The sequence below is a fragment of the Alexandromys fortis genome, unplaced genomic scaffold, assembly GCF_014885135.2.
Source record: "Alexandromys fortis isolate MF-2015 unplaced genomic scaffold, M_Fortis_MF-2015_v1.1 scaffold_208, whole genome shotgun sequence".
NCBI lineage: Eukaryota > Metazoa > Chordata > Mammalia > Rodentia > Cricetidae > Alexandromys > Alexandromys fortis.
Genome location: NW_026068082.1, coordinates 822,450 through 847,913, shown reverse-complemented (window position 1 = coordinate 847,913; position 25,464 = coordinate 822,450). Strand labels below are relative to the sequence as shown.

At 45.4% G+C, this 25,464-nt stretch overlaps 1 protein-coding gene across 1 annotated transcript; it reads left to right on the top strand.

The window, feature by feature from the left end:
* The first annotated feature begins 10,852 nt into the window (after positions 1–10,852).
* On the top strand, positions 10,853–25,269 carry Dyrk4 (dual specificity tyrosine phosphorylation regulated kinase 4). The gene is made up of 7 exons (XM_050121999.1): positions 10,853–11,353; positions 16,058–16,139; positions 18,635–18,807; positions 19,968–20,028; positions 20,936–21,065; positions 23,825–24,003; positions 24,686–25,269. The coding sequence occupies exons 1-7, from the start codon at positions 11,234–11,236 to the stop codon at positions 24,913–24,915; spliced, it is 975 nt and encodes a 324-aa protein (XP_049977956.1). The 5' UTR covers positions 10,853–11,233; the 3' UTR covers positions 24,916–25,269.
* The last annotated feature ends 195 nt before the right edge of the window (positions 25,270–25,464 follow it).

Here is a 25,464-nt window from a genome sequence, read left to right as displayed (position 1 = left end):
GCCCACAAGTTATTTTCTGCTCTGGTCCTAGAATCTACTATTTGTCCAAGGACCCCTGGTTCCTCTTATTGGAGAATGGCATAAGATACCAGGATATGGATTCTGGGTATTTTATTTCTACGGGGTGTTATTTCTCTTAAGAAAACCAAGAGGCAATGGATGAGTGTGTGTGTGTGTGTGTGTGTGTGTGTGTTTATCTATGTAAACATACCAATATAGGATTTCTGTGTAACCATCTGTATATACATTAAGTCAAACACAAGTTCTCCTTTATCCAGTCCTAGTCAATTATGACGTGATGGGATGGACCCTCACTGATCTGTAAATTTTCAGCCCAACATAGAAACCTGCTGTCTTCCTTGCAGGTACTGTATTCAGCTCCAGGGTACGTGTCTGGTAAAATCTGACTGTTGCCTCCCAGAAGTTCTGTTTGGTTTTATCCTTTTCTCAGGTTAAACATTATGCTCTTTTATGTTTTGTGGCCCCGTCATCTTGTGCATCATCCACCAGCTCTGTGGTCATAGCTTTTCCTGCTTCAGGGAAAATGGGTAAGATCGCCCTGTGCACTTCACAGCTGAAGACAGCAAGCTCCAGTCTGAGCATGCGCAAGGCACGGGTCTCAGCATGTTACTCCGATTGCTCTCTTCCTCATATCAGCCCTCCAAGAGTTTTGCTGATAGGAATGACTGGTAACTGATCAAGATCAGCGATTAGTGAAATTCTTGAATTGGGAACTGTCCCCAGGCACGCTAGTGCATCCTGTAATCCTAGCATGGGAAAAAAAGAAAAGAAAAGGAAAGGGGGGAGGCGATTTCCAAGTCTTCATGCCCACGAACATTGTTTTATTCCATATCACTGCTAAAGAGGTGAAGTTCCACTCTGCATATATGGAATAAACTGCTAGTGGTTCATTGTTCCCCATAGGACTGAGCTTCCCTGCTTGGCTCTCAGTGCATCCCAAAGTCAGCCCTAGGCTACAGTTTACCCAGCATGGACCTCGGAGGCCGCAGTATGGGCCAGATTTTACTGCTTCGTCTCATAGCACACTGTCTTCCTCCCTCTCGACCCTCATGTCTGTCAACCCTCCCTGCTCCCCAGGCTCGTAGCTCTCACCTTGACATCTCCCTTTGTGAAGGCACTGATTGCCCTCACCCTTTGGCGGACCGTCTGAGTTGCATATTGTTAGAATAATTCTCGTAATCTGTCGGTCTCCCATTGCACTCACAACACTAGCTTGTTGATACTGATGGTCACTTATGAGTTTCAATTCCCATAAACACACTGGATAAGATTCTTTGCATTCTAAAATTAATTGGCAGTATTTCTCCAGACGCCAGACCCCATTCAACTGACAGGAAAATCCTGAATTTAGCACATATTAGCAAATTAACAAATGTGGTCTGAGGCCATAGCCACTCTCTGTGTACACCCCTTTCCTTCATCCCTCTTGCAAAGTTTGGGAGGCCACAGATGACTATTGAAACAGTCACCATCTCTACAGCTCTGAGATGGGCTTAGCTAGAGGACAATAAAGCTGGGAATTGTACCCAGTTGCTAAATTTTATAGAGGTAGCTCTGTCCCTACTATTTTTTTTTACTTAAACTTTAATCCTATTCCTACTAATAGCAACCACAAAATTCAGGTCCACTGTTCTGCTAATAGCTTCCCAAGTAGACCGTGGAATGAATGTGCAGCCACCCGACCACCGTTTGTCTGTGTGCAGCACACGGCAGAGCCGCTCACCTCTGTGGTGGGCTCTCTCGACCTTGATACACACTGTTCCAGGCCAGGATTGCATTTTCCTCTTCCCACCCCTTTCTAGATGTGAACTCTCTTCTCATCAGATCACTGGCATTAAGTCTGGTCAGCTAGATTCTGGAAGGTTCCACTGAGGTACCTTTTAACACACTGGATGGTAAAGACTGTCCTGAGCTCTAAGCATTTCGCCATCTAATGGGCAAGAACAACTTGGATTTTACTCTTTTCCATCTCTAAGGATTCTGGTAATGTTTTGTTGATGAAAACGTTATACTGACTACTTTGCTTTTGAGATAAGAATTTGCTTTATAGTCAGGCTGTTCTGCAACTCACAACCGTCCTGTCTCAGGTATTCCACTGCTGGAACAACAGGCAGGTGTCACCCCACTTGGCTTTACATTGTTTACCACCACCACCTTCTTCTTCTTCTTCTTCTTCTTCTTCTTCTTCTTCTTCTTCTTCTTCTTCTTCTTCTTCTTCTTCTTCTTTTTCTTCTCCTCCTCCTCCTCCTCCCTCCTCCTCTTCTTCCAATCACAGGTTAAGTCAGTTTATGTTTAACACTTCTGGAAAGAGTATGTTCTTGGATAATAATTCATTCACACATTCATTGGGTAATCATGCATTCATTGGATAACAATTCATCCATGTATTCAATGGATAACAGTTCATTCATGTATTTTTTGAGTACTTCTTTTATCTTCTCTTGGCTTTTCCTAACTTTAAAGTTAGGAGAGTTGGCTTCAAGGGCGCTTCATCATAGTGAAAAAAAAATATGTAGGTGGATTGGGATGAAAGCAGCCAAGTTCTATTTCAATTCTCTCCCACCTGACCCAGGTTGAGAGTAAGCCTTTGGTTCAAGTTCAGAAGCCATCCTCCAAGATCAAGAAGCTAAGAATGACCCGGTGTTCATACAAGGTAGGAAGCTGTGGTCAGTGCCCTTTCTCTAGAAGAGGGTGTAGGAAAGCAGTTTAACAGGCCGTTTTGCTTAACAACAACCACACTCTAAATATGGCTGTGTATTGACATGTGAACTCTCTCCCAATCAATCCGTGGGCCAATTGATGCAGGATAATGGAGATCAGATTATAATGTGTCTGTAGAGAAAATTGAGGTTCATGTTGCACATATAGCAGGAGGAACTCCTTCATATTTGTATGCATTGTATGAAAGTCAGACAAACACTTTGGGAGACACATTGAGAAACTTACTATTTCTTAACTGAAAAGAATTCTGGTTGGAGATAGGTCTTTGGGGTCTCTGATATTGCAATGGTGATAATACAGGCCAGAACCTATGGAACACTCCACATATATTTTCTCATAAAAATCTTATGAGGTAGGTCCCATTTTTGTCACCATGGTATCAATGAAGTAAACCAGGCTTAGAAAATCAATGTGACCTATTGGAGGCTTACAGATCATAACTAGTAGGGGGAGGATTCAAACCCACAGCCCAACTGATCGATTGTTCAATTTTCTGGAATCTACTTTTTCTTATGAAAAAGAACCTAGGTTAGGTGCCACATTGTTGTGGAGTTAAGGATAGAAGGGATAACCCAGGACACACTTGCTTCCCTGGGATGCCTGTAACCTATTCCCTTTCTCCTTCTATAGAACCCAAACACCAGCATCACTACACTCCCTTTTGTGGACACAAAGGGGAAGAGGAACACTATTAACTTCCCACACATTGGCAACAAAGTCCTATTAAAGACATCCACGCTGTATCAGGTGAGTAAGACAATGGACATGCCCTTGGATGAGCAGATTCGAGGCCCGAGTTCAATGCAGTACCAAGTCTGGGGATGTCTGGGCTCCAGACTTCTTCTCACTACAAGTGAAACCTTGAACAAATCTATGCCTTGACTTTCCTTTACCTATAAACCGTGACATCATGAGCATTCATCAAGGAAAAGGAGAAACAGTCCCTGGTATATAGATGGTAGAGCCAGTCAAAAGATTTTCTTCCAATGTCTCTACTTTAAAACAATGTAATTATGTGTAATGTGTGTGGGTGTGTGCATATAGCGTAGGCGCTCACAGACCCAGAAGAGCATGTCAGACCCCCTGGAACTGGAGTTATAGGCCGTCGTGAGTCACCTGATGTGGGTGCTGGCAATGAGACTTGGGTCCTCTGCAAGAGCAGAGTGTGCACTCTGAGCCCCGTCGCCAGTCTCTCCTCTACGTTTCCTGTGTGAGGACAAGTTGACCAGAGGCTAGTCTCACCTACGTTGACGTGGCTGTGATCTAAGTCACTTAGCTTATTTGGAGCTGGCCTGTATTCGTTACTTTTCTCACTGTTGTGATTAAATATCTGAAAGGCAGCAGCTTGAGGGAGGAAGGGTTTATGTTGGGCTCAAAGTGTAAGGCAATGAAGTTCTTCATGGTAAGGAAGGCCATGGCAGAGGTGCTCAAAGAAGCTGTGGGCAAGAGACAGAGAGGTAAATGCTGGTCAGCTTGATTTCTGTCTCTAGTCCGTCTGGGATGACCCCCCCCTCCATTTATGGTGCTTCCTAATAGGTATCTCTGTCGATGTAGTAAACCAGATAAAGCCAAATTGAAAAAAAAAATAAAACAACAGGTTTATTTGAGCAAAGCAACTCCTGGGTGGATTTTCCTGTCCCAGAGATCAAGGCAGAAGAGGCCACACACCTGACCTAGAGCCCAGAGCTGGGAGATTGTATAGCTCGTAGGCAAGGGTGATGGAGTGTTCTTCACAAGCTGGATTTTTGCCCAAGTATAGTCAAAAGCTGAGGGCTTTAGGAGGGACCAGGGCTGCTGGCAACTTCAAGGGAGGAATTACTGTAGCTGCCAAGATGCAGAACTGGGTCTTTTGTGTTTTCCCTTTGTTGAAAGATTCCCTGAGTGAGCAGGCTTTGGAGAGACAGGAATGGGACTTTCTGGATCTTGTAGTGGTGAGCTGGAGGTTCCAACCAAACACTTCCCACATTCCAAGGTGGGTCTCCATTCTTCAGTTCAGAAAGGCTCTTATGGGAAAATCAAGAGATGTGTTTCCATGGTGATTGTAAACACAGTCAATTGACAATGAGAGGTAACCACTTCATGGCCTCCTCAAGAGCATCAGTAAAAATTGTCAAGTCTCTCTAAACAGTACATGCCACTGGGTTGTCAGCTGCATAATGTAATACAGTGGGCCTTCCAGGAATCACATGACATTGGATATTCTCTCTAGGAGAAGGGTTAAGAGACCCACAATCTCTTAACTCAAAACTACCTTCTCCAGGGAGTGGTAGGAAATGATCTTGGCTGGAGGTAGGTCTATTGGGCCAACTGGATGACCTATGACCTCCAAGAGAAGTCTGTCTTTTATTACCAACTTGTTTCCCTGGACAGGAAAATCAAATTCACAATAACCTGCTCTCTTCTGACATCAAGACTTCAGAAATACCTTTCAACTTTAACCCTAAAGCCCAAGACACCAAGCCACACCCAGGAATATCAAGGAAGCACAAGGTTCCTCTAACGGCAGCAGGTAGGACTTGCAAGGAGCAAGGTAGAGTGGTGGGGAAAGAGAGTGTGTGGGGGGATAGAGTGGGAGTGGATAGAGTGTGGGGGGGAAGCATGGTTATGGATGTCTAAAATGTTGAGAACTGATCTGATCTGAACTGAGATATGGTGAGCCAAGCTTCCATGTACTGGAGTTATCAATTAAGGCAACGAACCAAAATGAACAAAGTTAATCCTATGACCTCTCACTGTGGCCAGCTAAGCAGGAGGCTAAGAAGGACTGAGAACCAGCTCTCTATCGTCCATTGCTAACCACAGATCTCTAGTAGGTCAAGGCTGGCTGTGTCAGTGTAGACAGAGGGAAGGCACTGTCTCGCTATGTTGTATGAACTCAAGAAAGAAAGGCATGCGAGTTAGAATTAAGGTTGAAAAGGGCTGAACTGTCTAAGTTGGGTATTTTGAAGCTTCCTCTTCCTCTTGATAAAGCCATCTAGACAGGGAAGCCTGAGGAAGACCTCAGTCAGGGCCAGGTAGAGGGCTACAAATGGCAGCGTACGTGGCGGGGTGGGGGGAGTGTGTGCTCCTAGGTTCAACATGGAGGTGCATACGGATGCTGCCTGATGGAAGCTTGACCCTGGGCTGTAGCTCTAGCAGGAGACCACCATGTGTGTGAAGAGCTTTGAGTCAGGAGGGAAGCTGCCCTGTGGTGTCTGCCAGGCGAAGCTTCTGTAGTTGTGCATGGTGGCACCTGAGAGAGCAGAAGCCAGACTCCGCCCAAGGTTCAGAGCCTCGTGGCTTCCTTCGTAAGACTCAAAGGTAGAGAACCCAAGTCTGCTGAGCATCTTCCATGTGCCAGTGTTGCCCTGCGCCCTGGGGTGCTACCTGGGTTGGCTCAGCACAGAACTGAGTGGGAAAACCTGCCAGGACAGTTGCTATATTAAAGTCGTATTATATTACCAGTCTGGCTCCAGTAAACATTATCATTTTCAGACCCTCTCTTTGTGTAGTGCAATCCCACATGAACCTGGGCAACGGCACCTTGACCTCACACTGCTGTTGCCACAGACTTTGCTCCTGGAGCTTGTCCCCATGCCGTATGGCACCCCATAGTCTTGGGTTGCTAAATTCTCCTTGACATTCATTCCTGTTACATTTCCACGTGTGGTCCTTAGGAAGGCAGCCTGCTGGGAAAACGCCCCCCTGAACTGGAAAGAATCTGTGTCCGGGGCTGATCCCCACACGACTCAACTCAGTTGAAAATGTCTTTCCCACACAGAGGCCCTAAAGTTTTTTAAGAATCAGCTGTCCCCTTATGAACAAAGTGAAATCCTGGGCTACTCGGAGCTGTGGTTCCTGGGGCTTGAAGCCAAGAAGCTGAAGGTGGCTCCTGATAAGTTCAGCAAGACTGGCTTTGATGACGAGCATGGCTCCTACATGAAGGTGAAGGTGCTGGGTTAGGAGAGCTTCATCAGGACTGGGGGGGGGCATTGTGTGAAGAGAAAAACAGAGGGGGGTATCTTACAGTACTGTGTACTGGTGTACTGGGGGTAGGTTTCTCAAAGGATTCTAGTGGGTCCTAAAATGCTATACTTAAAAAAAAAAAAACAGAAAATCTGTGATTTATTGTACCAAACCCTCTGTTATCAGAATGCCAGTGCCCTCTGTGAATGCTGGGGCAGAGATTTATTTGATGGGTGAACTACCAGGGGCTCCTCCGAGTAATCCTGGTCCAGTGAGAAAGGAGTAAGAGACATCACCTTCATGCCTTCTTTTTCATTTTCTTTCACATAAACCCCACTGGTGGGCTTCCCCCCCCCCCCTATTTTATACTATGAGTCATTTTCTCACCAGGAAGGGAAAAACATCGCTTTTGTTATTTTTGTCTCTGAGGCACAGTACTTAACTTCATTCTGTTTTTGAATTTTGATCCCAGCAGCTCCTCTCCCACCCGTCTTATCCCTCTGGGGTCCTGGGCGATGCCTTCTCCCAGCCTGAAGGTGGAATCAGGGCAGAGATCCCTGCTTCTGATAATGTGTGAAGGTGGCGCTTCACCCGCCAGACTGCGGTTGTCGAGTGTCCCCTTTGGGCATCTCATTGTAACTTGGTGTTAGAAGACATTTCTTTGATGGTTTTTTAAAAGCAGTAGGTTTTCTTAATGGCATGTAAGCCCTGTTTCTCAAGCTACTGTGCATACAAGTCAACTAGGGGTCTTGTTAAAATACAGATTTGTATCCGGCAAGATGTGATTATCTCTTATGATTTCACATTTACAGAAAGCATTTTGGCGATACCCAATCCACCAGCCAGACCACACCTCGAGAAGCAAGCATGTCAATTCTAGTACACAGACTCCATGAGAGGCTAGGTTCTCACACAAGAGGCCAGGTTCTCTACAGTTTTGAGTCAAAGATCCTTTAGAAGTCTTCTATAAACTATGGATCCTCACCTCTCTCCCACAAAAGCAATCTTCACATACATGAAGTTTCAGGCAACTCATAGGGTCATTGGTTACAAATCATCAATTTAAGTTTTTCCTAGACGTCGTCACCCATTTCTTCCTAGATCCTCCCATCTCCCTATTACCCAGAACCTTAAGTGATCTTAGAGAGCGTTCTTTTTATTTGGTGGTGGGGTGGGGTGAGTGTGCTTGTGAGCGTGTGTTCTCTATAGGCTTCTATCAGCATCTTTATTTCATTGTACACACAAACACATCATGCATACACAACCAAATACCCAAATAAACTACACACTACCATCTTACATTTATTCTACCAACATATGCTCCCTATATACCTACTTACTGCACCCCTGTCACAAGCCTGGGCATCTTCTAGACTCTGCAGATATAAAGAGAGCCATCTAGCACACACAAATATACTATGGTTATTCAGGTAACTACAATTAATGTCAAAGTGGGCATGTAAGCAAGCATGACATAATCAAGCAAGTGCCATGAAGATGATTAAAGCAATGCCAGGCAAACACATATGCACTTTTACATGAGCATGTCTGCTGATCTGGTCTGTCCTGTTTCATCACAAGCTTTTACCAGGGGATGAGAGCTCTTTTTCCATGTTGATAAAACTGCACAATCTATATGAACAGAATCAACACATACATGTTCACAAGTATATCATGAAATTTACACAAACATTCATCCTTTGTCCTCGTAGACTCATGGGTTCGACACTAGAAATCAGAGATTTACACAGCTAGAGGGCCTCGGACACCATCTCAGCCTGAATCCCATGCCTGACTTTATAGATCAGAGCACTGTAGCTCAGAGGGAACAAGGGCCTTGTCTGAAGTTATTCGGCTCAAGTCTTCAACCACCAGCTTCATGTGGCTTTGACTGAATGCCTGCCTGCGCCCTGCTTTCCTAAGAGAACTGAATGTTGATTCTCTCTCTTCAAAGACATTTTAATTCCTAGCCAAGGAAGGCTCAAGTTCCATAGTTTCTCAGGGTAGGTTTAAACCTAGATAAATGGAGGAGATGTCTGGCCAAGAAATGGCAAAGCGGACACCAAGCTTTCTCTTATGGACTGAAGGCAAAGCAAGGGTCAGAGTGGAGCTAGTCTTTTTCTGCTTCAGGTTCTAATCATAGAGAAACACAAGTTCCCCCAGAGAGCATCGCATGCTCTCTACACTATTAAGCCTTGTGGGACATTTCCTGGTACCACATGTGTGGTCTGGGGTCCAAACAACCTAATCATTTATGAGGAGATGAGTTGAGAGCAGGAGTTTGAACCATTCCCTTCCTAAGGATCTGGGTAGTGGGATCCCGGGAGCCCTGGGGTGAGGTGAATCCAAGAGTCCATGGTTCTGTCCCTCACTGCTGGCCTGACTTCTGCAGGTCCTGCATGACCACATTGCCTACCGATATGAGGTTCTGGACATGATCGGGAAAGGGTCCTTTGGACAGGTGGTCAAATGCTTGGATCACAAAAACAATGAACTGGTGGCCCTGAAAATCATCAGGAACAAAAAGAGGTGTGGCTTGATGGGTAACATAGGACACAGAAACCGGACTGTGCAACTCCAATTCTCTCCTCCGCTGCTCTCTTCTCATCCTCTCTTTGGCTTTTCTTGTTCCTCTCTCTACCTGTCTGACACCACAAAGGGGCGAGAAGCAGCAAAAATGGAGTTTTGGATGCATTCTGACATCCTAGACATTCTTGGGGTTGTTGGGAGGGATCGAGGACTGTCTACTGCATTGTGACACGATGTGTGTTTTCTGTCCTCATTGCCCACCGTCCTGGTCACTCCTCCTTCACCCCAGATTTCACCATCAGGCTCTGGTGGAGCTGAAGATCCTGGACGCACTCAGAAGGAAGGATAAAGACAATACCCATAATGTGGTCCACATGAAGGACTTCTTCTACTTCCGGAATCACCTCTGTATCACCTTCGAACTCCTGGGGTCAGATGCTTTTTCTTTGTTACATTATAAATGGTTAACTAAGTGACAGAAGAGAAATCGGGGTCAGAACACTAGATGTTTTTCTGGATGTGGTACTTAAGGACTAGAGTAGACATAATAGTTCCTCGGATAGAAAGGAGGTTGAGATGGAAATCTGACTTCTGACCCTGCGCCTGAATAAAAGCTGTCACCTGCTTGCATCCATACTTCTGCCGGGCTTCCTGGATGCTGAGTATTGGAGTGGGTGACATAGCAACAGCCCTTGCTCTCAAGATGGAAACTGAAACATGCTGAAAAGGTCATCACTTGGCTTTCATGTTCCCCTGTCCTGGCCTTCCAATCCTGTGGCGCAGAGATTAGAACACAGAACCACAGGCAACTAGATACTTAGAGGGAGCCAAGGACTTTGATTTTGAGTAGAGGTAAGAAAGAACAAATTTTTAAAAGAAAAAACCAGGACCCTGATTTATGTAGATTGGCAGCGAACGACCGACTACGGGTCTGAAAAGACGCGCTTGCGAGAAGGGGGCATGCTTATTTGATTACCTTTCTCTCGGTGAACACTGATGCATTTGAAGTCAAAGCAGAAGCTCGGAATGCATTGATCCAAGGAGAATGATGAGAGGGCGCGCTCAGTAGCCAGATGTTCCTGGGTCACTGATTTAGTAGCTTGATACTTTCATGACAGTGTCCACTTCAACGAGCGAGTGGACGTTCTGGTCACCTTATCTGGTGACTGCAAAGCATAGTCTACTCTCCAGTATGCAATGTAGTAGACTAGACAGGATAGACTGCCTCTCTTAGCCATTTAACACCATGCCCAGGTAGGATGTCACTGTATTTTAAAGAGCTGTAAGAAACCCAGCTATGTTGGGGAGTTACTCACCATCAAAGGTCGGAGTGTCTAGAACCAGCTCTCCTATTTGTATTGTACCCCCAAGACTAATGGCTTCCTAAATGTTGCTATAGACAGATAATGTCAGAAATGAAAGCGGGGGAGGAAATGGCCAGGTATTGACACATGCTCTTTCCTTCCTGTTCTCATATTAAAGTCTACAGAGAAGACAAAAGTCATCCGCTCACAAATGTGTGTGTGTGTGTTTTTTAAATGCTCAGCATTCATTTCCAAACCTTGCAAGTCAGCAGATTTCATACAATGCAGCACAGCTTTCTGGAATGTTGCAGCCTTTCCTGCACTCTAGAGAACTGAGGATGGCGTGGGAAGCGTCAGTTTTCATTCTTGCAGAACCAGAGTGAAGGGGCTAAGTAGCCACGCTTACCTTTGGTAGAGTTGGGGCTCCCTGGTTTGTCTGAGCTTCCACTGGCCCCTTCTCAATTCCCATACATGACATGATGTTGAAGTACACATGCTGGGGCAGGCGTGGTTGCTTTGTCGATGGCTCCCTGGGTCTTACCCAAGAGCTGGAGGAACTATCGTGCAGCCTTGCCTCCTGGTTTATGATGTTTGGTATTAGAGGGAACCCTGTGACACAGGTATACGTGTGTTTCCAAGCAGAGCATGATGTCTGACAGCCATCTACATCACTCTCCCTCTCTCTCTTTCTCAGAATCAACTTGTACGAGTTGATGAAGAACAATAGCTTTCAAGGCTTCAGTCTGTCCATAGTCCGGCGCTTCACCCTTTCTGTTCTGAAGTGCTTACAAATGCTTTATGTAGAGAAAATCATCCACTGTGATCTCAAGCCGGTGAGTACGAACTGGCCAGCTGGTGGGGCTGGCTGCCATCACTGGTTTCCAGGATGGAGGTGAGACGGTGTTCATTAAAAGACGGTGATAGTGTGAGGACTAAAGCATAAATACTGGGGACAGTGATGTACTGAGGTAGCTAGGAACAGGAACACCTGAGGGCTTTCCTACAGAAGTGGGTCATAGCTGGTGTCTTGAGCATCAAGACATACTACAAGAAGTCCCAAGAGTCTGGATTTTCTCCTTTGGTACTTTTGATTGCCAGTTACTGCAGTCTTTAAGAGTGTTCTTGGGAGCTCAGCCCAAGTACTCCACTGCAGGTCTCTGCCTCTGTTTCCATCCCTTGCTGGAAAAAGGTTCTATGGTGATATTAAAGATATTCATCAATGTGACTACAGGGCAAGGCCAGTTCGGGCACCTCTCCTCTATTGCTTAGGCTCTTACCTGGGGTCATCCTTGTGGATTCCTGGGAATTTCTCTAGTGCCAGGTTTCTTGCTAGCCCCATAATGGCTCCCTTAGTCAAAATACCTCTTTCCTTGTTCTCATCTCTGTCCTTCCTCCATCTTGTCTATCCTGTTCCCTCAAGTTCTCCTCCCTCCTTCCCTTCCTTCCTCTTCCTCCCTTCCCACACTCCCTTCTCATCTAAACTCCATGCTCCCAATTTTGTCAGGCAATCTTATATTTCCTCTTTCCAGGTGGATCTATGTATGTTTTCCTTAGGGTTCACCTTGTTACTTAGCTTCTCTAGGATCCTGGACTATAGGCTTGTTATTTTGTTTTACAGCTAGTATCCACTTATGAGTGAGTACATACCGTGCTCATCTTTCTGGGTCTGGGTTACCTCACTCAGGATGGTGTTTTCTAGTTCCATCCATTTGCATGAGAATTTCAAGATGTCATTGTTTTTTCTGCTGAATAGTACTCCATTGTGTTAATGTACCACATTTTTTTAATCCATTCTTTGGTTGAGAGACATTTAAGTTTTTTCCAGGTTCTGGCTGTTAGAAATAATGTTGCTATGAATATAGTTGAACAAATGTTCTTGCAGTATGATGGAGCATCCTTTGGGTATAGTCCCAAGAGTGGTATTGCTGGGTCCTGAGGTAGGGATTCCCAATTTTCTGAGAAACCACCGTACTGATTTCGAGTGGTTGTACAAGATTTCATTCCCACCAGCAATGGATGAGTGTTCCCCTTACTCCACATCCTCTCCAGCATAAGCTATCATTGATGTTTTTGATCTTAGTCATTCTGACTGGTGTAGATGGTATCTCAGAGTCATTTTGATTTGCATTTCCCTGATGGCTAAGGATATTGGGCATTTCCTTAAGTGTCTTTAGGCCATTTGAGATTCTTCTTTTGATAATTCTCTGTTTAGTTCTGTACCCCATTTTTAAAATTGGATTATTTGGAATTTTGATGTCAATTTCTTGAGCTTTTAAAATATATTTTGGAGATCAGTCTTCTGTCTGATGTGGGGTTGGTGAAGATCTTTTCCCATTCACTGGGCTGCCTTTTTGTCTTATTGACTGTGTCCTTTGCTTTACAGAAGCTTCTCAGTTTCAGGAGGTCCCATTTACTTATTTATTGTTGCTCTCAGTGTCTGTGCTACTGGTGTTATATTTAGGAAGTGGTCTCCTGTGCCCATGCGTTGAAGGCTACTTTCCACTTTCTCCTCTATCAGGTTCAGTGCGGTTGGATTTATATTGAGGTCTTTAATCCATTTGGACTTGAGTTTTGTGCATGGGGATAGATATGGATAAAGGAGTGAGAATGTGAGCAAAGAGGTCAGTGGATGGGGACACCCACTGAAACAGTTTACCTGAGCAATTGGGGGCTCACCAACTGTGATCAGACAGGGACAGAACCAGCACAGGACCAAATTAGACCTTCTGGATGTGAGTGACAGCTGTATGGCTGGGGCAGACGGCAGGGTTTATCCCTACTGCTTGTACTGGCTTTTTGGGAACCCAGTCTCTTTGGATGGATACCTTACTCAGCCTAGATATAGTAGGGAGAGCCTTGGACCTTTCCCAAAGCAATGTGCCTCACCCTCTCTGAGGAGTGGATGGGGGTGTGGTGGGGGAATGTGGAGGGGATGGGAGGAGAAGAATGAGTGGGAACTGGGATCGGTATGTAAAATGAAAAAAGATTGTTTTCCTTTTTAAAATAAATTTATTTTTAAAAGATAAATTATAAGAAAACATTAAAAAAGAGTATGCTTGTCAGTTAGGTTTGGTGGGAGATCAGAAGTTCAAGATCATCCTCAGCTATATATGGAGTTCAGGACCAGCCTGAGATACATGACATCCTGCCTTAGACTGCCTTTCCCCAATATTTATTACTGTATATTTATTGAGAGCATTGGAGATTACTCTATAACATGCCTCCACAAACAAAGCCAGTAAAATCTTATTGGAGAGATGCATGCACAGCCATAATGGAAAGACTCACCATGACATGTAATGGTAGCACATCCCTATTGAGAATCATACTTTGCATATTCAAAACTGGTGGACACCTGTCAATGGCACACATGTAGGCAGATGGTCTCCGTTCAATTCTCATTCTTACTGGCATTGTATACATAGCTCTATATCTGTACTGATCACTTTATATAGGAACTGCTTCTTTGGGAAGAGGGTTGGGTTTCATTTGGGGTTTTTTTCTTTGTTTGTTTGTTTGTTTTTGAGTCAGAACTCAGGCTGTCCTAAGCACCACATCAAGCTGAGGCTGACCTTGAACTCTTGAGTCTCTTGCTTCTACCTCCCTCAAGTGCTAGGACTACAGGCATGCACCACTGTGCCTGGCTAGGAATTGGTTCCTAGATCTGTGCCACCCACTGGACTACAAGTTCCTCCTGAGGGCAGGGACCACTTCTTTTCACCGTTATGTCCCCAGGACCTGACCCAGGACCTGCTGCCAGACATAGAAGACAACAAATGGCTGTGACATGGGTAATGGCTGTCAATGCAGAGCAGTGGCTTGGGACAAGATATGAAGGACTGGTCCACGACCAGCCTAACTCAGAGAGGCCACAGTTTCCAACTTGCCCTCCCTCTCCCCTCTTTCTCCCTAAAAATGGTTGTTAAAGTTTTTTTCAAGATAGAGAGATATAGTTGTAGTTGGTTGGAGCCTCATAAGGATGGAAATATATTGATTTATCTACCACACCCAGTTCCAAAATTACCTTTCCAGCTCCAAACAGCCCCATAATACCTATGGTGTTTAGATTTGGTTGAGGGGGGGGGCTGGATTCCTCCAAGGAAATCCACGAGTTTTTCACCAGCCAAATTATCAGGGAACAGATTTCTTTGAGACAGGAGTCAAGTGTACTCAGTAAGTCTGTCCCTTTGGGAACTGGAACGCAAACTAGGAGGGTGTTTGGTAAATATGTATTAAAGAGCAGGGGATTGTTCTTGTGTCTTTAGTGTTTACAGTGCATGAGTTCTGAGTGCCCATAACCTTGTACTCTTCTAAGAGAGCTCTCTCCCAGTAAGAAGGGGGACGGTGTGACTGCCCATCTTCCATTGCTGTGACAAAATATCAATGGAAACCAGCCTCTGAGGAGGAGGAAAGGTTTGTTATGGCTGATGGTTTCAATCTGTGGCCAGTTGGCACCATCATTTTTGGAACCGTGGTGAAGCTAAACATCATTGCAAAGAGTGAAGCTCGTCATTTCATGGTGGCCAGGAAGAAAGAGTGGGGTGGGTGGGGCTGGTTCTCAGTATCCCCTTTACTGCCCAGCCCCACTAACTTCCTCTCACTAGACCCCACCTCCTAAAGTCCCTGCCACCTCCCCATAGTGCTGCAGGTCAACAAATAAATTTGCAGCCCACAGGCTGGTGGGGATATATAAGATGCAAGGCACAGCTTAAGGCTGGCTCCATCTAGTGATAGAGCCTCTTCATTGAGCTGGAGACACACAAGAAGTTCTTCCTCTTTTAAGACTTCTGCCGTCTATCCTCCCTGGGTTAACAGATATTCTTCTGTAAAGCAAGAGGCTTCAGACTCGCTCTGCTGTGACCTATGTGCATGTCAGCCCAGTAAGCAATCATCTCACAGGGAGACCCTTGAGGCATAGTTAGGACCTTACTCTTCTAGCCTTAAGTAGCAGTTTCACGTTGAGACAAGAGGCCAGAGCTGTGCCTTGATCCATGACTTGACTACACACCTGGCCCCTGAAATTCAGTATGAGAGCCGTAGAGCCCCATCAAATCCTCGTATCTGTCTCTATGTCTGTCTATCATCTATCTATCTGTTATCTACTTGCCTATGAATGTATTAGTTCTATATTATCATAGCAGAGTGTTAATGATAGCATTTCTTATAAACATTACACATATTCAGCTAATGATATTTTTAAGGCCTTATGCCTTAGCAAACAACCAGGTGCCAAAGAACACATAAGTAAACTGATATTGTCAGGAGTTTTTGGACAACCAGGGAGGGGAGAGACAAAATATACACAAATGAGGGAATATAAAACAGTGAAGACTGGGTCCAAATCACATACTGACCACAAATCAATGGGGAGTTCCAGGAGGGAAGACAACGGGCAGTGGAGAAGATGTGGGAAGAGGACCTTAGAGGTGGGCTGTATTTGAATGGGACTGTCCTTGTTCAGGAGTGACATATAGGTAAGGAGGGGGCCTAGGTAACATTAATTTAAATAAACATAACATGTATCTTCTTTTCTCCAGGAAAATATCGTACTATATCAGCGGGGCCAGGTCACTGTTAAAGTTATTGACTTTGGATCAAGTTGTTATGAACACCAGAAAGGTAGGCCCTTTGCCAGGCTTTCTGTCTAAGCTCTGCTATTATATGTGCTTTCTATTTGCATGCCAGGTTACCTGGGTGCCAGCCTGGGTTCAGCCATCACAACTGCCAGCATACACTTGAGTCAGGTGTTTCACATCTCCGAGTCCAAGTTTTTCATGTATAAAAGAAGAGAGTTGTGTCCAAAGAGCATACGGACTCTGAAGTCCTCATAGTCGGTGGCTGTGGAATGACCCATGAGCACCGTGGTCCCCAAACAGACTAGATGTGCTTAGCATCGCTCCAGGGCTTGGAACACAGCAGTCCCCAGGCGCTCACCTTAACATGCATCAGATCCAAATTTCTGGTGCGTACTCAAGAGGTTGCACTTTAGGAACCAGTCACTCTACAGTTTCTACTCCACCAGACCTTTTCAATCTAGAGCCTAGATGAAGGCGTAAGTCACGAACAAGGCCACACCAGTTTGGAGTTATGATTAACAGGGTGTTATTTATTTAAAGGGGAAAAAACTTACAGATCACCGTCCCAGACAACAGCCATCTGCACAACCAGGAAGGGAGTCTAGTCTCCGGTGGAGCAGGAAGTGAAGAGAGCGAGCAGAGGAAATAGCCGCTTTTTTAAAGGGAGAGAGACCACACCCCAATGGGCTGGTATCACAGCAGCTATTGGTTGGAGGGGCGGAAGGACCTCCCGCAACACCTAGAAGGGAACCCTGGAGCATATTCCTACAATCTTCACTGGACGTAACTGGATTTATCTGCCTCTTTGCCTTTTACAAGTCAGATCTAGAGAACAAGTCCCCTCTATATGTCACTCATTAATCTAGGCACAAAAAGACAGAACCAAAAAAAACCCAATATTGTCTCATAAAAGTGAGATAGGATCTGGCTATGTAGTCCAAGCTGCCTGGGAAACAGAGGTCATTCTGCTTCTGCCTCTCAGATGCTGGGAGCACAGATATGTGCCACGAAACCCTTCTAAATGTTAAAATGCCTTGTGTAAGATAGGGGCTGTAGCTCAGTTTTAGAATGGTTGCCTATTTATACCTAGGAATTCGTGGGTCTAATCCGAGCACCAAATAAACCAGGCATGGTGGCACACAACTGAAATCCTGGCAGTGGGGAGGGAGAGGCAGGAGGGTGGGAAGTTCTAGATCAGCAGGTCTCAGCCTAGGAGTTGTGACTCCTTCGGCAAACCTCTATCTCCAAAATGTTTACATCACGATTCGTGATAGTGGCAAAATTATAGTTACAGAGTAGCCACAAAAATAACTTTATGAATTTTATGGTTAGGGGGTCACCACATATGAGGAACTGTATTAAAGGATTGCAGCATTAGGAAGGTTGACAACCACTGTTCTAGGTAATATTCAATGCTACATTGTGAGTTTGGGGCCAGCTTGGGCTACATGAGACCTTGTTTACAAACAAATACAAGCCAAACAAAGTGAAAATATGTGTGTATAAGTGCTGGCAAATCAGTTTTACAAGCAAGTAGGGTAGAATAATCTATTTTTGAATAATGAAATCTTGATGTTGAGAATTAGTTCATCTTCACTTGACCAGTTTAACAACAGGGATATGTTTACATGACCACTTCCTTGCTCTGCACCTGCCCAATAATCAGAAATCATGATCATGTGCAGACCACCAAAAGTTCCATCTTTCTGCCTCCAAGCCTCTCCCCTATAACATCCAGGGTTCCTGTAGCATCGTTGCCTGTGTGTCCTCCACTGCTGAGCTTTGCCGAGTCTTTGTCTCTGTGCTTCATGTCACACGAGTCATACATAATGTATCAATTCAACCTAAATTATGATCTAAAAAAAACCCAAACAAACAGGGTCTCAATATGACGCCCAGGCTGGCCTGGAACTCACAATTCTTGTCTCAGCCTTGTGAGCCAATGGGAGATCTGACCTGGCTCTAAATTTAAATGATGTTTTGCAGGTTTGCTTTCCAACTGTGACTTGTTTACTTCCACAGCAAATAATAGGAATGCTCTCAGAAAATGTCCACCCAAAACTTGAGCACTTAGTTTGTATTAGCTTTAAGGGTTTCTTTTGCTGTTACTGGTTTTTAAATTTTATTTTTGAGACAGGGTCTTTGCATCTAGCCCAGAATAGCTTTGAACTAAACAAGTAGCCCAGGCTAGCCTTGAACTTTCATCCATCTGCCTTAATCTCCTGAATGCTAAGAATAAATGTGTGTGGTATCATACACACCACTGGCACAACATGGCAGGTTGGTTTGTGTGTTGTTGGTGGAGGGGGTTTTGATGTTTAGTTTTATTTTTAAAAGAGCTAATTTAAATTTTCTTCCTTGGAATTTACTCCTTTGGAGTTCCTTATCAATAAAATGGGGGTAACAATCAGCTTCTGGGAGGTTTCATCTATTGGTAGATAATGGAAGAAGCCCACAGAGGGCGGTGCTCTAAATTAGCCACCACAGAGGCATCTGGAGAAAGCTTTGTGGTGAGGTTTCTCTCCCTTTGCACCACAGTGTACACGTACATCCAAAGCCGTTTCTACCGATCCCCAGAGGTGATTCTGGGCCACCCCTACAACATGGCCATCGATATGTGGAGCCTGGGCTGCATCATGGCGGAGCTATACACCGGATACCCACTGTTCCCTGGGGAGAATGAGGTCGAGCAGCTGGCTTGCATCATGGAGGTGAGGGGAGGGTCAGCCACCAGCATAGATGATGTCCGGGGATAAGGTCCATTCTCAGACACTGGGCTTCATCAGACCCAGCAAGGGCAGTGCCCTGCACACTTCCCGTACTTCTGAACGTAGTTTTGAAACGATGTACCTCTTGTATTTGGCTGAGCCGAGAGCTAACTTTTTCATCATGTTTTAAACAGTTGCTGATGATGCCCTTTCCCTCACTGTAAATACTGACATATTAAAATAAAACGGTGACGCTAGTCTTTCAAATACATCACCATGATGGCGATACTAACAGTACTGAAGCCAGTGTGATCTGGTAGCCACCCAATCTACCTAAAAATCAAGTGACTGGGTTCTTAAACAACTGCACCTTTCCCCTGCTTTCTTCTTCTTTCTCCTTGAAAAGATGGAGGTAAAAATAGCTGGACGCGGCAGTCAAGTGGTAGTAAACCAGGGTCCAGCCTTGGATTTATCCTTAAGGCATGCCACATTGTTTGCTGTGGACCACTGAAAAGGAGGGTCAGGGCATGTATTGCTAAGGCTGAATACACTTGAACCGTCCCTGCTTCTAACACATGGGACACTGGAGTGACGTGTGTTCCCTACTGCTTCAGGACCCACTCTGCTTCCTTTGGACCTCTGAAGGGCTGCAGAACCCAGAGGGCAGGGTTATGCCTACGCTGTGCCTACCAACCAGGGCAGAGAGTACTCTGGCTAATTTCCCTTTGCCTCAGACGCATGCAAGTTTCAGAAAAACCAGTCACCAGTCAGCACTAAATTTTCTTCCCAAGAATGTTCTTTTGTTGTCTCAGGATCCAGGGCTGATCTCTTTCCCCCTGTCCCAACCCAGTGCTTCACCCTGGGAGAAGGCATTGCTCATTCACTGTGGTCTGCATGGAACTGACAAGGGACGTGGGTGCTACCACCATGTCTTACCTGTTGAGCATGGTCAGTGTTCATTTGTAGGCTACTGAGGCAGCCTGGAGTAGGAATTGCAAGACTTAGTCCCTGGGTCTGCTCTGCCACTGATGCGATGTTGTTACTTAAATCTTTTGAACCTTAAATGTAAAAGACAAAGTTTGGCCAGAGTCCAACCTAGATCTCGACAGCCTTTGAATTTGTGACTCTGCAATAGTGACACAGCCACACTGTACTTGTTGAAGGTGCTGGGCCTGCCACCTGCCCACCTCGTTCAGACGGCCTCCAGGAGACAGATATTCTTTGGTAAGTTCCATGATCTCTTTGTCCCTTTGTGTCTGGTGAGGTGTCACTGGACTTGAAGACACCTACCAGACCCTAGGCAAACAGACAGACAAATACTTTCTTCTCCCATATGGAAGGGTGATGAGGAACTGAAGAGAAGCTAAGTGGTACCCAATAGGACGACAGATAGTGTCTCACAGTGAAAGGGGATCCTAACAGTACAATACCAGGAGTGTGGAAGACCCTATTCCTCAGATCTATCAGCTAGTAACTGCATCCACAAAAGGTTAAAAGATACGCCCTCCTAGAGGTGTTTCGCAAACGTTTTCTTGCTATGCACCGTGCCGAAAAATCAGGGCAGAAATTTCTGGCATAGTGGAAAATTCTACTGTTACAGTCTACTGTTATGGAGAATTATTATTGTTATCATTATTGTTATTAGGTTTGTGTGTGCAGGGGTGGGGTGTGTTTGCGTGGGTACATGTGTTCTGCCCCATGAATGGCCTCATTTTTTTACTTTATTAGGATAGTGATGAAGGAGCAAGGGCATAGATAACCCAAGAAGATATAACCTCCTTTTGCCATTTGAAATAGATTTTTATTCATTAGCACCCCCCAGTGGCAGCAATTGAAACTATTCGCTCAATGTGGGAAGGGGCTCAGACAGAGCATACAGGATAGTAGAAAACCTTGCATTTGGCATGAGTTGTATTTACTAGATGAGATATGTGGACTTTTTCAATCTGGCTGAGACTGTTGGGTGTGTCTGTATGCATGGCGGAGAAGGGTGGAGAGGGACAGGCATGCCACACAGAGGACAAGAGCTGCAGGGAGGCCGCCAAGAGGCGGCATGATTGAGTGGTCAGCTGTGAAGTGCTGGGTGGATATTTACACCTGGAACTAAATACAGAATGTTGTTTCTTTGAAGATTCCAAAGGTCTTCCCAAAAATATAACCAACAACAGGGGAGAGAAAAGATACCCAGACTCCAAGGATCTCACGATGGTGCTGAAAACCTACGACTCCAGCTTCCTAGACTTTCTCAGAAGGTGTTTGGTGTGAGTTTGTCGGGGTGTCTTTGCCTGTGGGTTTCCTAACTGTTAAGTACTATGCTTTCCCATGTTTGCCAATGGATGTCTAAGGCTGGGGGATAAGTGGAAGAGTCAGGCACTCTTCTGTTCTCACGGTAGAGCTTTGAAGTCTTCAAGTGATTTAATGCGTATCTGTATCTGGTCCGCCTACAGTCTATGCTCAGAAGTTCAGCCATTTTCTCTGGAAAGTGTGTGTGTAGAGACTGTCACTCTCTTAGTCTCAAACGGCCTGACAGAGATTGTAAGTCCTACCGCCTGGCACTTCATGAGCTGAGGCCAGCTCTTCAGTAGGTCTGTTGTATTGTATGCAAAGCTATGCAGCATACACGGGCTCTGGGAATGGCTGGATTTAGCGTCCAGACCTCCACAAACCGGGCAGTTAGGGGTAGGGTGAGCTGCGGACTGCCGCGCACAGCTGACACTCAGACTCTGAGAAATCAAGCTCTGCACTTGAGCCACACCCTCACGAACAAGGAGGGGCCGTGATGCAGGCAGTCCCGTTCCAGCACTATGGTGTTCAGCAGAGCTTGGCCACGGCTGCTGCTTAAGAGACTTGCCAGACCGTCTCTGCTGAGTCTAAGTAGCTTGGCCATGTGCCTTTTCAGCAGTCACCACTGCTCTCTGGCCTGTTTCTTATCCTCCAAAATGAAGTGTTGCTAAGGTACCTTCCAGCCATCAGCACTCCAGCTGTTCGGTGCTTTCAGGAGAGTGTATCTTTACAGCTGCTCTTCTTCTGGGGGGGGCAGAGTGACTTTAGCAAAACACTCTGGGCACTTATGGCTTCGAGAACTCAGGCAGCAGTCCAGAGGGCAAACAGCATCGCTAGAAGAACCCTCTCATCCATGGAAGTCATGCTGTTTTCCACCTGAAATCACAGGGAAGGCTCTGGTACCGCATCTCTATTCTCTGTTACTCCAGCTCCGGCTGAGGCTATAGAATAAATGTCCTGTAAAAAATGACAGGAGACAGAGACAGGCGGAGCTCTGTGAATTCAAGGCCAGCCTGGTCTACAAGAGCTAGTTCCAGGACAGGCCTCAAAGCTACAGAAAAACCCAGTCTCAAAAAAAAAAAAAAAAAGAGAGGAGAGAGAGAGAGAGAGAGAGAGAGAGAGAGAGAGAGAGAGAGGATATTAACTGGATTTGGCGTAGTTGTTACCCAGAACTCTAACCATCTGGAACATAGTAGTCCGGGAGCAAAACAGATTTTATTTATTTATTTATTGATTTGATTTGTTTATTTATTTATTTATTGTAAAGGATCAATTGCTCTGAACTCATAAGGCAGTAATGCTGACAGGGACTGTTACTCAGCCTGTAATGCCCAAGGAGCAAAGCTTTGGAATGGCGGACTAGAGGTTCTGAGCCAAAGCCCACAGGGTGAGACGGAACACACGAAGCCCTGCCATGCAGTCTTGGAGGCTGACAGCAGAAGTTCAGCGGAGGAGATAGAGCTCAGCAGCAGCAGTTCATTTCACAGCCGAGGGCTTTGCAGCTGATGACTTTGACGAGTCTAGAATGCTCGTACTGCCTCCCTGGAGCTGGAAGCTCTGCCCAGCATGATGGGCAAGACATGGAAGTGCCCGCCATGAGGTGGCCGGACGACAGAACCACGTGTATAGCGAACAGTCAGTGGTGACTGTGAAGGCTTGGCGCTGGCAGAAGAGCGTGTCTATCTGTCGCTCTTCTGGAGAAATGGGTGTTTTCAGAGTTGAAAGGACTAGGACCTAAGAGAAGGGTCAGCTATTTTATCCCGTCTAACGCTAACGGGTAGAATTTAGACTCGGGTGGAAGTTACAGGGAAATAAGCCAGTCTTGGCTCAGTAAGATTGAACATGAAACCCTCTTGAAGATGAGTGTTTCTCAGCCGAGTTAGATGGCAAATGTACACAAACCCAGCTGCTTGGAGGCTGACACAGGAGCATTGCAAGTCTGAGTTCAACCCTGGCTGAGTAAGAGCCTTTTCCAAAATAAGACGGAAAAGCACTAGAGTGACACTCAATGGCAGAGCCGTTTCCGAGAGTACTCGAGGCCCGGGTTTGCTATCTAGCGTGAAAAAACAAACAAACCAGATACTCGGTTCTGTAAAATGCAGTTTTTTTTTTCTTTTTTTTTTTTTTTTTTTTTTTTTTTGATACAGTATCTCATGTAACACAGGCTATCCACAAATTCAGTACATACTTGAGGCTGGACTTGAACTTCTGATCCTCTTGCCTCCACCATCTCCCTCCCCCTGAACTGGGATTAAGCGTGCACCATCAGGCTCTGCCCCCGTATGAATCTGATATTCTACAATTTCCCCCTTATCTTTGGAGTCCCAGATCCCACAGTCTGAGAAGTATGCATCTCGTTTCCATCTTAACTTGCCAAATCCTACGTTTCATTGGCTAGGATTCTTTAACATTCCTTTGTTTGTTTCAGGGGCTTGTACGCAGGCACTCAACCGCTGAGCTACATCCCCAGACTAAACAATATTTCCTGCAAGAGAATTTCTAGGGGTCCTAGACAATTTGGTATTAATTTAGTATTATATAATAATAATAATAATAATGATAATTCACCTTTTCTTTAAAAAATATCAATAGTTGTTTGCAGCCATTTTACAATTATGCCATCACCTCTGCTCTCTGATATCTTTGAAAACGGAAAACATCTTAATTAGGTTTACAAAACATTTTACAATGGAAAGTCAACAGTAACCAACTCATGTTGGGCTGTCTTGGTGTCCAGATGGGAGCCTTCTATGCGCATGACCCCTGACCAAGCCCTCAAGCATGCCTGGATTCACGAGCCACGGAAACTCAAAACGCGGCCCAGGCCACAGATCCTAAGGAAGTCCAGTTTATGTACGTCTTCTGAGATAAGCAAGAACAAGGCGGAAGAGCGTCACTCCAGCGAAAGCAAAACAGGTACAGTCTCAGGAGCAAGGCAGGGGTCAAGCCAGCCCTGATGTCTTCACGGGATGTGGGCTAATTCAGCCCTCACCACACCATCATGAGCTTACCATTTCTTGTTTTTGTGTGTTTCCTCTTTCGGGAGACCTTGTTGTAGCTGGATCCCTCTGTTTGGCCTCTTGCCATTAGGATTTTCCACTTTTCAATGTTCGAGTCCCCTTCTCCTTCCTTGTTCTTTCATTATGCTTACCCCTTGTGTCCTATGACCATCTTTTATGTCCTTTTAAAGAAATACTTTATTATTGGTGAGTGTGTGTGCTGGAACCTTGCATGTGGAGGCTGGGAATGGAGCTCTGGTCCTCTGGCAGAACAGCAAATGCTCTTGACTGCTATGTTATCTCCAGCCCCCTTTACATTACTGTAATGACATATATTGGCATAAGACAAATTTTTCTTTGCAGTGTAGCCTAGAAAGACAGATCGCTGGACTCAAGTGGGATCAAATTCTGCTTCTGCAGTACCAGGTGTGGCTCTTGGGCAATTTACCTCTCCTTAAAAGACAACAGTGCTTATTCTGTGAGGTTTGGGAGAGGATCTCATGGATCAGCACAAGGGCTCAGAATAATGCTGCTCACCGAATGTTCAGTTCTCACAGCTGTCGTAAAGCCTAACGCACAGCGTCCCTTCCTTCCTGCAGATGAGACCACCAAAGAAACCACAGACAAACTAAAAGACGACACTGAGAAGCCCGGTCAGAATTCAGGCAAACAGCAGAGCTCTCTCCAGCACACGGCTGACACAGTCCAGCTGCCTTATCTAGCAGAAACTTCTGGAAAGCCAGAGACTGTTGCTGGGCCAGAGGTGTCTGCAGAACAACAGTGCACCTCCTCCCCCAAGAGCACGAACATTTTACCACCCATCATGTGACCCCCACGGAGGGTGCATCCTGTTCCTTTCCACCATCCATTTGTATCAGAGAAGGCACTTTGATTGTACAATACTTCACACTGCTTTTTTAATGCATAAAGGTTTGTAAGAAAAATCAAACTCTCTTCACACGGTGAGTTGGCATGATTCCTCCAGTAAAGGTGGGGGGGGGCTTTATCTGAACATAATTTTTTAGGGTGTATGTTGTCTAGGGGGCAGTATTGAATGCTACAGCCTCATTCACAGAACTCTAAATAAAATCGTAGCTATTCTTGTCTGTGACTCTCAATCCGTGTCACCCAGGATTCTCTCGTTTTGCTTTACGTGAATGTGATTGTATATGTATGTGTGCCGGTGCACATGGGGGCCAGAGAATAACCTTGGGTGTCGTTCTTCTTGCAGTCCACATGGTTTCCCAAGATGATCTCTCACTGGCCTGAAACCTGCCAAGTAGGTTGGTCACTGAGTAGGGGTCTGTCTGTACTTCCCCAGTGATGGGATTACAAGTGTACTCCACCATGCCACCCATTTTAAGATTTATTTTTATTG

Coding starts and splice junctions, on each gene's coding strand:
- Dyrk4 (XM_050121999.1), top strand. CDS start 11,234: ATGAAGAACAATAGCTTTCAAGGCTTCAGTCTGTCCATAGTCCGGCGC. Junction 11,354..16,057: donor TCCACTGTGATCTCAAGCCG/GTGAGTACGAAC, acceptor TCTTTTCTCCAG/GAAAATATCGTACTATATCA. Junction 20,029..20,935: donor CAGGAGACAGATATTCTTTG/GTAAGTTCCATG, acceptor GTTTCTTTGAAG/ATTCCAAAGGTCTTCCCAAA.